The sequence below is a fragment of the Mastomys coucha genome, unplaced genomic scaffold, assembly GCF_008632895.1.
Source record: "Mastomys coucha isolate ucsf_1 unplaced genomic scaffold, UCSF_Mcou_1 pScaffold1, whole genome shotgun sequence".
NCBI classification, from domain to species: domain Eukaryota; kingdom Metazoa; phylum Chordata; class Mammalia; order Rodentia; family Muridae; genus Mastomys; species Mastomys coucha.
Genome location: NW_022196891.1, coordinates 3,198,189 through 3,216,011, shown reverse-complemented (window position 1 = coordinate 3,216,011; position 17,823 = coordinate 3,198,189). Strand labels below are relative to the sequence as shown.

The window sequence follows — 17,823 nt, the reverse complement described above, 5'->3', positions numbered from 1 at the left end:
TTTTTTGTTTTTTGGCAGAGAGAGAACATCATGAGGTTGGGTAGGGAGGGAGGGAGAGGCTCTGAGAGGGTTATGGAGCAGAAGAAGATGATGAGAATTCATTTATTTTTAGATGATGATAGGGAGAAATACAACACTGAAAACTGTTGCATAATATCTACAAAACAAGATACCCTGAATATTGCAGCTGAAGGGCTAATTTCTTTGGGCCTGAGTTCTTTTGTTATTTTTTTTATTACATTGATTCGTGCCTGTGAGAGTGTGCACATGTATGCAAGCACCATTGCGAAAGACTTCTATAAGTCAGAACAACTTGCAAGAGTCATTTCTCTTTTTCTACTACGTGGAGTTTGGGGAGCAAGCACAAGCCATGAGAGTTTGCCTTCACCTGCAGAGGAAATCATGCTGGCCCAGGTCTGAGCATTCACACAAATCCCACCTCACCAAAGAAGACCACATTACATACGGATCCCTGAGCTTCCCTAGTTTCTCTCAAGACTTTTCCAGTCTTGGTTCTTTGGTTTAATTTATTTTTTTAAAAAAGAGCTTCTTTACTTAAGAATATTAGTTTTAATACATCCATGTCAATAGTATAAATGAGATAGCCCTGAAAAACAGGTTTCTAATTCTTTCTATAATTATTCCCAGAAATGTAGGTGAATAAAGCCATACTTTTTTTTTCTTCATAGTCAACCATATTATAAATACTTTGAGCTAGGCTGGGTACTACAAAAGGGAGGGAGATGCATGAGGGGGATAAATATTAAACCACGTGTTTTGTTGCCAGGTAAGTAAAAAAGAGAGAGATCAAAGTGCAGTTACTGAGTCAGGAAGTCCTAAGTGGCCAAGACTTCCTGACAAATCCAGTTTTCTTTGTCCACTTCCTTTCCTTGTCCCTCCTTTGATTTCTGCTCATATTCATTTCTACATGGAGATTCATTCCTGTACCCTGCTCTACTGCGGGAACTTTGGACTCTGCTCCCTGATTCACACTGCACATACCTTGCTGATTCTGAATGGACATTCTTTTGTTTCTGATTCCGGAAATTTCTTCATCCACTTTCCAACAAAGTAGGCAGCGTTAACCACAAGGATTTTGGTCTGGTCACTTATACTGTTCTCTGACAAAATGTCCTCAAAGTGGCCTGCAAACGGTTCCAGAAAACCACATATAGCAGTTATTCATCTAGGTTACTGGCTGTTGGATGTTTTTTCACTCCAGCAGTGGATCCCTCCATAACCAGCAGTGACTGCCAGTCCTTCATAATTACTTTCTATTCCCGACAGACTCCCCCCATCCCCTGTACAAACACTGTAAATACTTCTCTAGGAAAGGATATTTAGACACTGATTGCAACCCAAGCCATCTTCATTCCAATTCTTTCCTGGCAGGGAAAACAATTGACTGGAACTTTTAATGGGGCAGTGGGGGATCAGGGGTAAGTAAGGGCAGAGAAGGGGCTGAGAAGGCTCCGCAAGAAGCAGGGATGGAGGCTAGAACTCAGCACAGCCTGAGCAGTGGAGAACTCAGGACAAACTTCCACTATGATACTAGGTTTAGCTTTGTTCTACATTTACATTCGCCTAAGGCCTTTTGTCCTTTTTCCGATTTTTGATAAAGTTATAAGAATTTTTAGTTGGAAGTAGATTCAAGGATCATCTTTTCCATCTCCAGACTTTAAAACCTGCCTTCATCATTTGCCAAAGCTCATAATATAAAAGGAACAGCTGGGCCTCTACCAGGGCATGTAGGCATGTGGCAGCTTGTCAGAGAGCAAGGCAAAGCCCATAGAAAACAATGCACCACAATAATTTGCCAAGTAATGTGATGATACAAGAAATGCCTGGAAACCCAAGTTGTTGGCATGGCTTGATGAGCAAAGAATTTAGTTTGTGTACTAAAAAATCTAAGGAAGCTTCCAGATGTTCAATATTTCTAAACTTAAAGCAAGGATTCATAAGCAGGGAGGGCCAGCAGAGCATTAAATGGTACTTGCCATCTGTGAGCTCCTTAACGGAGCTGTTAATTTGACCTTTCGTTTCTTCCAGTTTATCTTTGAAGTCAACAGTTTCCAATTCTTTTGCATATGGTCTTTTGGTAGAACTGATAAATTCCTAAAAAAAGAAAAAACGATCCAATTCACAAACTCAGACAGCTTTTTGCAAATGTAAATGGAGCTAATGCAGTACCATACTTAGCACAAGGAAACCGTGTGCTAAGAAATGGTTTCCTTAAATGACTATTACTATACATATTTTCAAAATTGGTCATACTATCTGAAGTATTGTATAGAAATAAGTATTTTGCTTGTGTTAGATGTTTTAGTTCTTCAATTATAAGACATATCAATTACTAAATTATTAATTGGATATTTGGATATCAGCTTTGTGTAAAACAAGAGAAACACTATATTATTAAATATATATTTAGAAGCCAGGCGATGGTGGTGCATGCCTTTAATCCCAGCACTTGGGAGGCAGAGGCAGGCGGATTTCTGAGTTTGAGGCCAGCCTGGTCTACAGAGTGAGTTCCAGGACAGCCAGGACTATACAGAGAAACCCTGTCTCGAAAAAACCAATATATATATATATATATATATATATATATATATGAATATGAATCTCTCCATTATTTAAAAAATATTCATCTATGTTAGTATATACATAATATAAATATATAGCTGTGGTTTCAATCTAAAACGTGCCTCTGATGCTTAAGGTTTAACTTAGTTCTCAGCTTCTGGCACCATTTTGAGACTTTCTATAACCTTTGGAAAATAGGGCCTAACTGAAGGAAATAGGTCACTGGGAGCCTTGAAGACAATATTATCTCTGTTGATTTCCCATCATTCTCTACTTCTTGGCCCTTTGTACTGTGGACAGCGGTCTTCTGCTATATGTTCCTACTGATATATCTGCCCCAGCAAATGGCAACAAACAGTCATGGACTGAACCCTGTGAAACCTGGAGCCAAAAGAAATAGCTTAATATTCCATTACGTTGGTTTTGGGTGGTGTACTGGCTGGTTTTGTGTGCCAACTTGACACAGGCTGGAGTTATCACAGAGAAGGGAGCTTCAGTTGGGGAAGTGCCTCCATGAGATCCAGCTGTGGGGCATTTTCTCAATTAGTGATCAAGGGGGTAGGGCCCCTTGTGGTTGGTGCCATCCCTGGGCTGTAAGTCTTGGGTTCTAGAAGAGAGAAGGCTGAGCAAGCCAGGGTAAGCAAGCTAGTAAGGAACATCCCTCCATGGCCTCTGCATCAGCTCCTGCTTCCTGACCTGCTTGAGTTCCAGTCCTGACTTCCTTTGGTGATGAACAGCCATGTGGAAGTAAGCCCAATAAACCCTTTCCTTTCCAACTTGCATCTTGGTCATGATGTTTATGCAGGAATAGAAACCCTGACTAAGACAGGTGGTATTTTATCACAGCAACAAGAACAAATAATGAACAGTGTGTGTGTGTGTGTGTGTGTGTGTGTGTGTGTGTGTGTATGTGTATGTGTGTAAAACAGAAAATAAAACAATGAACAGAAAACCTTTATCATCACTAAATAAGTGATATTCTTTAGGGTTCTGGCTCTCAAATAAGATCCAAAGATCAGGGATCAGGCATGACTTAAGGTCTTGTTAGAATGAACTCTTAAGCCTCTAGACTTACTTAGTCTGGGGATTTTAGTAGGATTTCCAGGAGTTTCATGTGCCCATTGAAGTGTGAAACATAGGGCTGTAAAGAGCACATCAGTATGTCTAACTCTAACTCACATTTAAAATGCAAATCTTACCCTCACTGGTTCTGATGCAAGAGATCTGAGGCCACAAAGTTGGGATTTCAACAAACACTTAAGTGGTTTAGAGGAATCGGGTGACACCCCTCAGAGCACATTTGTTTGTACTATATCTTGTATGCGTGCAGGCACTACCTAGTAGGAGGAGCAAAGGAAAACAAGAGTGAGGAAGAGAAAGGAAGGGAATGCGAAGGGAGAAAAAGAAAAGGAGGGGAGGGAAGGAGGAAAGGGACAGAAGAGGAGAGAGGGGAAGGGAGGAAAGGGGACCAAGGGGAAGGGGGGAAGGGAAGAAAGGGGAAAAGAAGTAGAGGAAGGGAAGGGTGAGAGAGGTGAGGGGAATGAGGAGAGAGAAAATGATGGGAAAAGAAATGAAGAAAGGCTTAAGCTCTAAGTTTGGTAGAAATCATTCTAACTGTGGAGTGAAGTCTAACCAAGCTAACATAACTTGAATGCCACCTCAGTCTGCCCTTGAATTCCTTTGCAGAAACAAGTCTTAGCCAGTTACCTTAGCTCCGGTCCACTGAACCCCAACCTTGGACTGACTGAGGCAGCCATCACTACCTAAAAACACTGGAAAGACAGTGAGGTCAGGAGCCTCCACTGTCATTGCCAATGACACAGTCTTTAAGTATCACTCAGGGAGCTTTTAAAATGTTTCAATGCCCAGATGAAACTCACATCTCAATTTTCTTTAATTTCCCAGGTGACAGCTGGAATAAAAAAAAAAAAAGCTGTGCATATGTGTCCTCGAGCCCTAAGAGTAAACTGACAACAGTATCTAATAACTTAATTCCCAGAGATCTTACACAAAAACAAATACTGAATGCAGAACACTGTCATGCCATGGTGGGACTTCTGGCTTGGCAATTGAGAAGCTTGGAGTTCCAACCACGGAAATTAGAGCTGAGTCAGCCCTGCATTAGCAGAGATGGGAAGGTCCTGGTGTCAGTAATCTTGCTTATTTGTTTAAACAGAGATCTCAAAAGTCTTACACTATACTCTGGACTCTAACAAGAGTAGACCACAATGCTCTTCATACGACTGCCTCAAGAAAGTACTTGGTTTAAATAATGACAGCAGCTTTGTTCAAGTGTCTTTGATTAGCCTAGGAAAACAGCACTGATTCACATCTGATGAAAACTGGTCATTTGTAGTGGTTATCTTCTTACTGATTCTAAAAGATCTGGACCATGTTAAAATTTGAATTGGGGAATTTAAGACATCATCAGGCCATGTGTTCCTCCTTTAAGGAGAGATCTTATTGCAAATTGTCTTGAGCCCCATATGAAGACCATTTACTAGATAGTTGGAGCTCCCATTATCCCTTTTCTCCAAAGAACTGAGGGGGGAGGTAGTACTTGTCAATGCTTGCTGTGGAAACGGGACACACTCCTGTTTTCTAAGCAGAAGTGACTGTTGTTTCACACACACACACACACACCACCATACATTCAACATCTGCAGTGGACTGCTTCAGAGCTGTCACTCTAGAAAGGAAACGTAGCTGTAGTGTAAAATGCCCCTTCTGGTACAAGGTCCCACACTACTGCTATAAACAACTTACTGTAGAAGGGTTCAGAGATTTGTCAATGTAGAGTCGCTTGATTAGTTTCAAAGAGTAAAAAGAACTGAGCTTATTAACATCAGAAGTGACTGTTTGAAACCCAAAGGGTACATCTTTGACATTCTCAAAATGAAGGACCTGTTAAGAGAAAAAAAATTCCATTATTAAAAAACAGACAAAACAAAACAAAAACATTGCCCTGGGAATTGAGCAGACACACAATACTTGCCCTGCAAGCATGAGGCCCTGAATGGGATCCCCAAATTCATGCATCAGTAGGTCCTTACTAAGGGAAGAATCACAGAGATCAGTTCCTCATCAATCCAGGATTTGGGCTGCATCGATCTTATATGGGTCTTGTGCAGATGACCATAGCTGCTGGAAGTTTATGTGCCTAACCATGTCTAGTCCAGAGGTTTGCATTTTACTGCACTTCTCCCCTACCCTCTATCACTTACATTCTAACTAGCTCCTCTTCCACATTTCCTGAGCCTTGGCGTTGTGAGGGCAAAAGACATCAAAAGAGATGTCCCATGTAGGACGTGAGCACTGGTCTCTTATTCTCAGTTATATATCTCAGCATGACTGCTGCCCACTGTAAAAAGGGGCTTCTCCAATCAGAATTTAGAGCATATATAGCCATTGGTATTTTTCCCATGCCTCAGAGGATGGCCATACACCTATACACATACACTTACCACTAACTGGACTAAATAGATTATAAGAAGAAACAAAAAAGACATGAAGCTGGGAAAAGGCCATGTTCAAGGAGGATGTGAAAGGAGTTAGAAAGGGTAAATGGGGATGGATATGATCATGTTTCATTGTACACATATATTTAAGTTCTCAAGAAATAAGAAAAATAATATTGCAAAAAAGACCAGATGTGATGGAAAAAAGAAAACAGTTCACATGTGGGTAAGGCATGGATCCCCATCCACCCACTACAGTCCTTCCAGAAAAAGGGATGAAACCTGAAAAGTGGAAGCTGGATTTACAGTATATGGAGATGAGACGCTCAAATGGTGCAGCTCCTCTCCCCACGACTGACACAGTCTCTCCGCCTCCCCTAATTTCTCCTCCTGACCCAGTCAACATTGTGTCAGTTATAGTTTTAGGGACACTGGTGAAGCAGGTGTTTCCATTTTAAGTACTGGTGAATTTGTGACAAGAAAGGGGTTTTATTTTTCCTTTTAATCTTACAGCAATCTGCACAAGGAAAATAGTAGAAAGGAATTGGAAAGTACACTCACTATCTAAAACTTCATCTCAAACAGCAATCAAGGAACTCATCTCATTTGAAGGTCCCCAGAACTTCAAAGCTAATCAAGCATAGCTCAAAAGAAACCCTGAAACATCTCTATTCATATGTATGGGTTTACATGGGAAATTTTACTCCATGCTTCTCAAATGAGATCTCAAGCGATTTATTTTCCTCATCTACACTAGTATGAAGATAGATCATTTAAGATATTGCTGCTGAGATTGCATATACTCCAGGAGAGAATGCAATTGTGCTTTCAACTTAATATTATGTTTGTTGTTTTAAATAAATTGTGTTTGAGGAACAGTGCTTCTGTGCTCTAAATGGCAAGGGGCAGCTTTTCCCCATTTACTAGGGATATAAGAATTTAAGAAGCATTTAAGAAGTCACTTTAATTGAGCTTCAGATATGTCAGGTAAGGGATGTTGCGTGACCTGCTGACAGCCACTGGTGAATGGAAAACCTGTCAGGTCCGATGTTCTCCATCCCAATCTGGCAACTGTTCTAAATATAGGTTCTGCTACCCCTAAATGAATGTTCACATTTAGAGTAGATTAAAAGAGCCCTGGAAACGGTACAGTTCTCAGTCCTGAGTAGCTCCACTCACATAGTTTTTTCTCTTAGGCCCTAATTATGAATTCCAGTTACTATCCCCATTCAAAATCAAAACAAGGCACGGGCAGCTTACCTGTCCAATCTCATTGGCCGTGTCGCCTTTGGCGCCCACTTGCGCAAGGGACAGAGAAGTAGAGAGACATATTGGAGAGAAGAGAATGTTCCCTTCTGGCTCCTTTTCACATAGTTGTTTGAACAAGTCAACAGCAAAAGCTGAATTTGCCAGTCTCAGGGCATCCATCCTGGGCCTAGAACCAAGCACAAAACTTAATTTCCAATGCAAAATGTGTTCCCAGCTGCATCCTGCCAACCATAGTCAGAATTCTACTTCAGTGAGCAATGATTTGGGGACAGGAGACAAGAAGAAACTTTGGGTAAATTCCAAAAGAAAGGCAGCCATGAAGAAACATCTGGGCAGATGCCTTGAGGCACATGATACCTTACTCTGCTCAGCCACTAAGGCCAGCATCAGGAGCCCCGTCATGCATCACTTCCTCAGTAAGTGACCACAGCCACCCATAGCATCAGTAACAGTTCACTTAAAATCACATATTTCAAATACTATTTTGGTTAAATCCAACAAAATAGTGATTTGTATATCAAAAAATAATTGTAGCATCTATGTGTGGTTCTATTTAATATTTAGTTCTATTTAATATTAAGTGTATAATTTTGTCCTCAAGAAAGATACACTGAATTCCTAATTCCTAACACCTAATAACGTAACATTGTTTGGAAGTAGGGGCTCTGCATTTTTAATTTGTTAAAATGGGGTCATATTGAAGTTAGGTAGGGACAAATCCAATGTGATAAGTGTCTTTCTAAAAACAGAAAAGAAAATCCAGAGACATGTACAAAAAAAAAAAAAGAAAGAAAGAAAAATAACCTGTACACATTCAAAGAGAGGAAACGGTCACATATCTTGGACAGGATGTGCACCCCGAGGTCAGAGAGACAGTTTTACCACTCAAGATCAAAGGCTTCCTTAGTTAGGACCCGCAGATGTATTAGAGTCAAGTGCATGGACAGGATTACAATCTGTACCTTAGACCTTAACAGGAATTTCAAATGCAGACAGGAGAATAATGTCAAAAACTAATCTTCACATTGAAGTTCAGAATTCTCCGTAAAGGGCTGAATACAGAATAAACTGAAATAGATCACAATATTACCCAAAATCTGAAAAGTGTATTATTAGCAGATGAGTGGACAAGCTGAGTCCACTGGTGACCACCAGCCATGCTCCCTGACCCCCTCTCCAGCTGGTGACCATCAGCCATGCTCCCTGACCCCCTCTCTAGCTGGTGACTACCAGCCATGCTCCCTGACCCCCTCTCCAGTTGGTGACCACCAGCCATGCTCCCTGACCCCCTCTCCAGCTGGTGACCACCAGCCATGCTCCCTGACCCCCTCTCCAGCTGGTGACCACCAGCCATGCTCCCTGACCTCCTCTCTAGCTGGTGACCACCAGCCATGACCCCTGACCCCGTCTCCAGCTGGTGACCACCAGCCATGCTCCCTGACCCCCTCTCCAGCTGGTGACCACCAGCCATGCTCCCTGACCCCCTCTCTAGCTGGTGACCATCAGCCATGCTCCCTGACCCCCTCTCTAGCTAGTGACCATCAGCCATGCTCCCTGACCCCCTCTCCAGCTGGTGACCATCAGCCATACTCCCTGACCCCCTCTCCAGCTGGTGACCATCAGCCATGCTCCCTGACCTGCTCTCTAGCTGGTGACCATCAGCCATGCACCTGACCTCTTCTCCAGCTGGTGACCATCAGCCATGCTCCCTGACCCCCTCTCCAGCTGGTGACCACCAGCCATGCTCCCTGACCCCGTCTCTAGCTGGTGACCACCAGCCATTCTCCCTGACCCCCTCTCCAGCTGGTGACCACCAGCCATGCTCCCTGACCCCGTCTCTAGCTGGTGACCACCAGCCATGCTCCCTGACCTGCTCTCTAGCTGGTGACCACCAGCCATGACCCCGACCCCCTCTTTCTGCTTATGCCCCTCAGGCTAGCATGCCTATTGCAAATACATCACAAGATACCCAAAAGTTAGGTTGGGCGTTTTTACTTTCTTTAAGTCGAGTTTTATCCCTTCTTTTTGACTGGGTTGGGATACGAGACAGCACCATCACCCCAGCCTAGAGGCTGACTCATGTTAAGTACATAGAAATCAGCAGAGTCGCCTGCTGTGGATGTCTGTGGAGGGTTCTGTGTTGTGGATTTGGTTTAATGCTTATATTATGGGTTCCCAAATTACATGGGAATTTGCACGTCTGCATGTTCTGGGTCCCTGCCCCCAGTTGGCTCTAATTGGTAAATAAAGTTGTGGGTAGCCAATGGCCAGACAGGAAGACAAAGGCTGGACTTGAGATTTCCAGAAAGAGGAGTAGGAGAGAAAGGAAGGGGAATGCCATGACAGAGAAACAGAAAGATCCTGAGAAGTGGAGGAGAGAGAGACTGCCAACATGTGAGATTTGGGCATTGTGGCCCTGGAGGGTGGCAGGCCTGGGCCCAGGGCACCCGGGATGCAATATAGGATTTAGTAAGAAATAATTCAGAAATATCGGAGGGGTGAGTGTAGGCTTTGTGTGTGTGTGTGTGTGTGTGTGTGTGTGTGTGTGTGTCTTTCATTAGAGAATCAAGACCATTGGGGCAGATAGCAAGGAAATTGGGTCACAGCAGACAATGGGGAAATTTGTGCAAATTAAAATACTACTGCAACAGTTCTGAGCCATCTGCTCACCATGAGGGAAGCCATGAGAAACTCTTCATTCCAAGTCTAAGAAATACACATGAGAGACGTTCAGAGCAAGAGCTCGGGCTTCCTGTAGCAGCATTTGTAACACTGACAGTTCTTAGCTCACCACAAGCACAAGTCAGCATTAGTGTGAACTGGTATGAAGTGAATAGAGAAATCTGAACTCTGTTTCCTGCAGTTTGTCAATGCTACATCCAGGAAGCATGCCCAAGCCTAAGGAAATGTCCACTCTGCCATTCATTAGTTATAGCATGCGCAGAGATACACTTAGCCTAAATGACTGTACAGAAAGACTCATTCAGCTTTGAATAAGGCTGATTACAAAGTATCTCAGTGCTGCACGCCAGTAGTGCTTGCATGTTTGTTTGCAGTTTTGGACCCATGTTTTGCTTGGAAACTATAAACTGATGCACATTTGACAGGTTCCTATCTACCAGACCATCCCTTCCACAGAGCACCTTCTTCAGCATGGCAGCATCAGCACTTAAAGTCCAAGCCTGTTTATCTGCCTGACAAGTGGCTCCTGTATCAGACAATCTTTCTGGGCGACGGAGAAAGGTAGCAGCCCTTAGCATCTGAGGTACCTCTATAGCACAATTGCCTGATAGAGCCCAGAGATGTCAAAGGTAGGGTGTGTCTATATGTGGAAAGTGTTGCAACGGTGTGATGGTTCATCTTCATCGTGAACTTATGTAATATAGAATCACCATGGGAGCAGATCTTTGAGCATGCCTGGGAGGTAGTTTCAAGATTAAATTAATTACGGTAGAGGACCACCCTAACTATGGATGTCCCTGTGCGAGGAGCCAGGGTCTCGGGCAAATAAGAAAGGGAAAGCAAGCTGAGCACAACCGCCATCACACTCTTTCCTGACTGTGGAGTCAGAGCTAGCAGCCACCCAGTCCCTGGTCCCTGCGGCCGTTCCTTCCCTGAGACAAGGGGCTGGATCTCCTCTGACTGAAAGACAAAGGAAACACATCCTTGTTTGCCTCTGGTGTTTTGTCACAACAACTAGACAGGTGGCAAGCAGTCCTGAGTTCAATTCCCAGCACCCACATGATAGCTCAGAACCATCCGTAATGGGATCTGACTCCCTCTTCTGGTGTATATGAAGACAGAACAGTCATATACATTAAATAAATAAATAAGAAATCAACCGTAATGTCAGGTGGAAAATCCTATCAGTGGCTCTGTGATTTGTCCCAAGTAACCCGAAAGCACTGAAAAGCGGCTGTCATGCAAAGTAGCTTGAGAGGGTCCTTGGACACAGCCCACTGGCACCCCTCCCCCTGTGTGGTAAGGCAAAGAATTTACAGCAGAGCTTCAACACGCTGACAGTAATGCCTAGAAAAGGGTGAGAAGTTCCTCCACGGGCCATTGTGCAGAAACAAATTCTATTTTAAAACTGTCAGATGCCACATCAGAGATGAATGGGCTTCCATGGCTGACGACTCAGCTTCAAAATGCAAAAGTCGGTCGGTCGCTTGTTTCCATTTTATCACCTGTTCACGGGGTTGTCTTCTTTCATTTTCATGAAAATCCAAGAATCTTTTTTTTTTAAAGATATTGTTCTATTTTACTCTAACAGAAAAACTGTACCATTCAAGCCCACTTAGGAGTTTTAAAGTAACCTTTATCCTATCAGGAAGAAAGTCAGTAACTCCTCACGTCGTAACACAGAGTCAGTTCTGAGGAATCTGTAGTTCTTTGACTAGGCGATGACCCCACTAATTGTTTACCCAGGACCAACCTGGTCAGCCCTAAAATCATAAACTTACAAGCAGCACTGAGTAGACTCAGTAGGTTGTATTTGTATGCTCATGTGTTTATAAATCTATGTGAAAATAAGAAGAAGAAAAAGAGGCTGTAAACTTGAGAGGTAGGAGTAGGGGGGCTAGGAAGGGTTGGGCAGAGGAAAGGGAGGGGGAAAATAATGGGATTGCATTTTAATTAATTTTTTTAATTACTAAGAAAAATGAGAATTAGAAGTCAAGAGATGTGTTCCTGCCATTCTTTGCTGAGGTATTGTATAATCAACTTTTAAAGTAGGACGAGATCTTGCAGCAGGATCTAGTCTGGCCCCACCTCTTCATTTTGCAAATGAGTGAAATGGAGGATGATGCGGTGATTCTCCCAGGCCACCCACACAGGAGTGAGAGTGGCAAAGCCAAGCCTAGAATTCATTTCTCCTGGCTCACAGCCAGGCCTCCCCACACCTCCCCCACCTTCTTTCTTCATAATTGGGCTTTGGCTGGCATTTGTTATCTCTCAAACCTCTCAAGTTCCCAAAATCCTGCATCCTACATGATCTCCTTCAAAGATAATAAGATACCCTCTGTGTTGAGGACGGATATTGCTTTTGTTTGGGTTTTGCGATTGTTTGTTTAGTTGGTTGGTTTTAATCACACAGGACTTTCTCCTTAAGGTTTTCCTACTTGAAGGAGTTCTGGTATTCCTTTCTGCCTCTGGGGTTTCTTCTTTCATTAGTTCTATTAGCATGAACACCTAGCTCAGCAAGGCAGAAGTAGGCATTAGGAATCCCAAGGCGGGGGCTGGAGAGATGGCTCAGTGGCTAAAAGCCCTGGTTGATCTTCCAGAGGAACCGGGTTTGACTCCCAACACCCACATAGTGGCTCACGACCATCTGTAACTACAGCCTGAAAGGATCTGTGGACACTGTGTGCATGTGGTACATAGACATACATGCAGGAAAAGCACCCATACATATAAAATAAACATAAATCAAAGCAATTGGTGAAAAAAAAAAAAAAACAAGGTGCACACATAGTAACTTCTGCCTCCAGTAAGCAAGCTATCAGCTAGTGGCCTAAGAGTGATTCTAGAGTGGACTAGTTACCACGGGCACCGCAGCCCCAGAGGAAATCTCAGGGACACCTCCTGAGAAGCACTGACATCCAAGTGAGTAATATGAAAGGATAAGGTCTTAGACGAATGTGGGGGGTAGAGAGAGAATGCAGACTAATCTGCGGGTGTAAGGGCAACGTTTAGAATGTAGTAAGGAATCATGCTGGTTATCAATGTAGTGATAGTAGACTCTCCACTAAGGTCCATAGCTTCACCAGAGGTAAGGGCAACGTTTAGAATGTAGTAAAGAATCATGCTGGCCTATCAATGTAGTGATAGTAGATTCTCCACTAAGGTCCATGGCTTCACCAGCTCTGGGAAGCTGGGTATGTTTGTTTCCATGACCAGTTATGACTTCCTTCCTGTGGAGTGGACCGTAGGTGCAATTGGACAGCTGTTGGTTACCACTAACATGTGAGCGCCACTGCACATTTCACACACCCTGCCATGCTGGTAATTGTCATGGTTCATAAGCGTTATGGCTGAGCAACACTGACTAACAGCTTCCCTCCCTTGGCAGCTCACATAGTATTTTCTGGAGGCATGGGAGTGACTGTAGAAGTCTACATTGGTTCTTCCTCCCAGCCCCATGCTCCCAGAAATAAAAAATATATCAAAATATATTTAAAAATACCTTGGCCATATAGCTAGGTTTTTCTCTTATTATATAACTAAAATAATCCATTTATTGTAATCTAAATTTTTCTATGTGGCTAGTTACCTGTGCTCAGCTGCCATGTGTCCCTCTTGTCACATCTTCCCCGTGACTATCCTGTGCCTGGCTCTATCCCAAGTAGCTTAACTTCGGTTAAGATAAGTACATGATTCATTCATCAATAGATGATAGATATATACATAGACAGACAGACGGATAGACAGACAGACAGATAGATAGATGTATGTATATATGCTTACATATTATATATAATTTTAATATAGAATAATATAATTCCTCAAGGCATATTAAATAACTGTTGTTGTCCCTTGTCCCTCTTTCTTCTATATTAAGCCCCCTCTCTCATCACCAGCTGGAGACCCCTCCTCATTATCCCCCTCACCAAAAAAGATTCTCTTTACTGCAAATGGGGGAATCCAAATGACAGGAAAACACAGAAACCCACGACTGAGCAGTATAGAAGTTGGCAGATCATGGAAAGCCCGACCCCACGAACATCTGCATCACAGCTCCTGTATCTATGACTCAGGAAACATTTGGGGGAAAGGGATAGAAAGACTGTAAGATACAGAATACCAGGAAGACTGTTGTGAAAGAGCCTTTCCTATAAATAGCCTCATAAGCAGGACCAGAACAATGGAAATATCAATGGACACATTAACATGAAAGGGCAAGATTCTGATGGGCTCAATACCTAGACAAAGAACTATTGACTGCTGGGAGAAGCCCTTTCTAAGGATGAGCCCCTTTATTGGCTGTCCAATGCAGAGTGGTCAGCTTTGAAATCATATACACACAAACAACAAAACATATCCAGCAGGCTCTATTTAAACATATTTGTATCCACACAAATTTGTTTGTGTCTCTGAGTGTGTGTGTGTGTGTGTGTGTGTGTGTGTGTGTGTGTACGCATGCTCTCACGCGCGCGTAACAAGTACAACTGAAGAAATAGAGGCTATCAATTTGACAGTAAGAGTTGTGGGAGGGATTTGAGAGGGAGCCTCCTGGGAGGGACTGGGGAAGGAAAGAGAGGAGGAAATGCTGTAATTCTTTTTCCATTAAAAATAAAATGAATGAATGGAACCACATGGCATTAGGAAGATGGAGGAAAACTCACTTCTCTGAACGTATGATAGCTTGTGACGCGCCCTGTACATAAGGATTTCCCAAGTAGTAAGCACCAAGCCAGTGGTCAGTCTGGAGAGATAAAGGTCCCCATGGGCAGGGTGATTATACCTTCCACTTTGCCTGAGACCGCCCTGGTTTATGACTGCTGTCTTGCATGCCCACAGTTAAATGATATAGGGCCATCCTATCTACAGACTATCTGCCACACTCATCGGATACACACACACACATGTGAACTCTCATACACCGAGGCAGGGCAGGGGACTAAGTGCATAGTTTTTCATTTCATAAAAACTGAAATTTGCCAGGCATGATAGCTTATACTGTGATACCAAAACCAAGAAGATTGAGACAGGAAGATTGCCTTGAGGGCTATAAGTTCAAGACCAGCCTGTCCTACAGAGTGAGCTTGTGGGGCTTCACAGTAAGTTAAGATACTGTCTCAAACAGTTTGATTTTCAGCATCAGAGCTGTATGGATAGTCTATAGCCTAGCTTGCCTCATTGTACAGACTGGAGATGATCAAAGGCCTCTCTTAGGTATTTATCTATTTATTTATCTATTTATTTATCTATTTATTTATTTATTTATTCTTTCACTGTTGAATTGAAGATTGAACTAGGGGCTTTATGAATACTAGGCAAGTGTTCTACCATGGAACTATGACTCCAGTCCTTTCTAGTCTGCCTTGTATTGAAAAAAAAGTCTTCCTATGTTGTCCAGGCTGGATTTGAATTCTTTTCCTCACCCAGCTGAGCCTTTAACTTTGCCATTCTCCTGCCTCAGCTTCCAAAGAGGCTGGGATCTCAAGCATCTGTCACCATGCCCATCTCCCTTAGAGCTTTGACGTCACTGGTCCTTGGGCAATCATACGACCCAAAGCAAAAGAACACAGCCTCTATGGATCACTTTCTAACCCTGGGAGGAGAAAAATTGATACCAGATTTTTAAATATAGTCTCATGTGGTCTCGGCCATCATTGCAGCACCTGGTTCCTTGAAGCCTGAGCTTTGCTGCTGACCCACTGAGTTACTGCCAGACAATACCAGACTAGGCCACACCTAGCTAGCCCAAGCTGCTGAGACTGCATGCTCCAAAGTCAACCCCAAACCCGGAGGGACTGAAATGGCACCCTATGAGGCGCGAGGAAGCACGGTACAATGCCGCTGACTCACCTTCTAGACTCCCTTTCTGCTAGGCTTCTTTCTCTCCACCCACATCAGAACTCATCCACACTTGCACTTACTTGAAGGTGACTGAGGCATGTAACACAGTATTATTAAAGATCCTCTTGGGACAAGGGGGAAGTAAAAGAAAATGTTTTCAGAACTTGTGTCATGAGGACAGTCTGAAGGCCTCCTTCCATTTAAGTCATCGCCACCTTCAAGCCAACTGTGCCACTGAGCAAAAGCTGGTCAAGGCCCCCCAGTTCTGAGGTCCAAATTGGGGAAATGAAACAACCTATTGTATTACATGGAGTTTTCAGTATGAAAAATTTAAACAATGGCATCAAACTGTTATTGTTATCATTGTTTTTATTGTTATTGTTGTTATCATTATTATTTTATTATTATTACTGTTATCACTATTATTATTATTATTATTACAGCCCATAAGCAAAAGACAATAAACATTACATCTCAAATATTCAAGATTTATGTTGCACACAATTTTTTAAGTTTGCTGAAAACAAAAATAAATAAATAAATAAAAAAGTAAAAGTTTGCTGAATCTAAACGGAGCGACAAGGGATGACTTCTGTCTAGAACATGGGTTGTCAGACAATGAGCACTGATCTAACGCTTAAAATGACAAGAATTTCAATCTCCCAGCGTCCACTAGGAAAGGAAACCCCAGTTCCCATCTTCTCGACCTCCCCGAGGCTTTCAGTACCACACCCTTTCAAAGACCGGCATCTCCAGTACATCCTGGTTCCCACAGGAATCACTGCTGTTCCCCCCATAGCACAATCAGCCAAGCCTCCCGTCCTATGCCTTCTTCACATTCTGAATGTAGGTGGCTACGTGGTGATAGTTCCCCCAGAGCCACTTTGGACACACAAAGACCTTAGGAGCTGGCACTGAGGCTCATTTTTCTGAAGCCAAGCTACCCTTGATAAAACCCAACCACTTTCTTCAACATTTGGAGCTAACCCCCTCACTATTCTATGACTCGCCCTCGAGAGGGAACTCAGCAGCCCTGCGACCTCCCTTTACTTACCTTGAATTGCAGATATCCCGAGGGAAATGAGATGCAAGGAGGGGGGAAAGGCTGAAGGAGCTCAGAGGCAGTGAAAAGCTGTGCTCTCCGGGCCTTGGGAACAGTGCTCACCTGTGGCCACGCCCGGGCCGCCCAGCCTGGCCCCACCCAGCCTGCGCACCACCCCACTTCTGAGCTCTTACTCATGACTCTTGGCAGCCTCTGCAAGATTGGAAGACATGATTCAGGCCGAATTGCTGCTGCTGTCTGCGCTGCTTCTGGTGGCCTGTGACAAGCATGGGCAGGAAGGTTCTGTTGGTGGATTCTGCCCTGAGCCAAGCATATACACGTATAAGCAAATAAAGACAACCAGCCCTACCTGCTAATGCAGTGCCCGAGGAATAAACGGGAGGAAACACGAGCAAAATAGGTGGTGATAAGAAAGAAATACTACAAATTCCAACTCTAACCTCCATCTCTTCCATGTAGAGGGCTAGAGCACCATCGCTCACTCTGATAACATACACAGCATTACAGGCAAAATACACAATACCCAATCAATTAGGAGAAATAGCTTAATAGAATTGTGAGGGCCGGAGTGCCCTAGTAGAGGACACAGCTTTGCTCTGAAACATTTTCCGGGAGCCTGATTTGACAATTCCAGGTCTCCTGCAGCTCCTTGATCAACAGCGGGATCTGTTTTTTGTTTTTGTTTTTTGTTTTTGTTTTTGTTGTTTTTGTTTTTCCTACCTGGTTGTCAGGGAAGTTCCTGAACCAGTTTGCTTTTCCAGTGCTAACATCCTTGTTATTCCTGTGCTAGTTCATTTCATCATAACCTTTTAACTTCGGCATCCTCCACACTGACTACTAGAATTTAAAAGATAAGAGCCAGGCTCGCCCATTTCTTAACAGGCCTCCGTGGTAGCCCCACGATTTACCACAGTCAATGCGTGCTTCTTG

At 43.3% G+C, this 17,823-nt stretch overlaps 1 protein-coding gene across 1 annotated transcript in view; it reads right to left on the bottom strand.

Annotated features, from left to right (window-relative positions):
* Serpinb5 (serpin family B member 5) overlaps positions 1 to 17,010 on the bottom strand; it is a 21,829-nt gene extending 4,819 nt beyond the window's left edge. Inside the window, exons 1-5 of the mRNA XM_031379891.1 lie at positions 16,885 to 17,010; positions 7,302 to 7,476; positions 5,350 to 5,487; positions 1,998 to 2,115; positions 1,003 to 1,145 (exon numbers count right to left, since the gene is read on the bottom strand). Coding sequence (XP_031235751.1) covers positions 1,003 to 1,145; positions 1,998 to 2,115; positions 5,350 to 5,487; positions 7,302 to 7,469 — 567 coding nt within the window. The 5' untranslated portion in view covers positions 7,470 to 7,476; positions 16,885 to 17,010. The remainder of the gene's footprint in view (positions 1 to 1,002; positions 1,146 to 1,997; positions 2,116 to 5,349; positions 5,488 to 7,301; positions 7,477 to 16,884) is intronic.
* Positions 17,011 to 17,823: the final 813 nt, after the last annotated feature.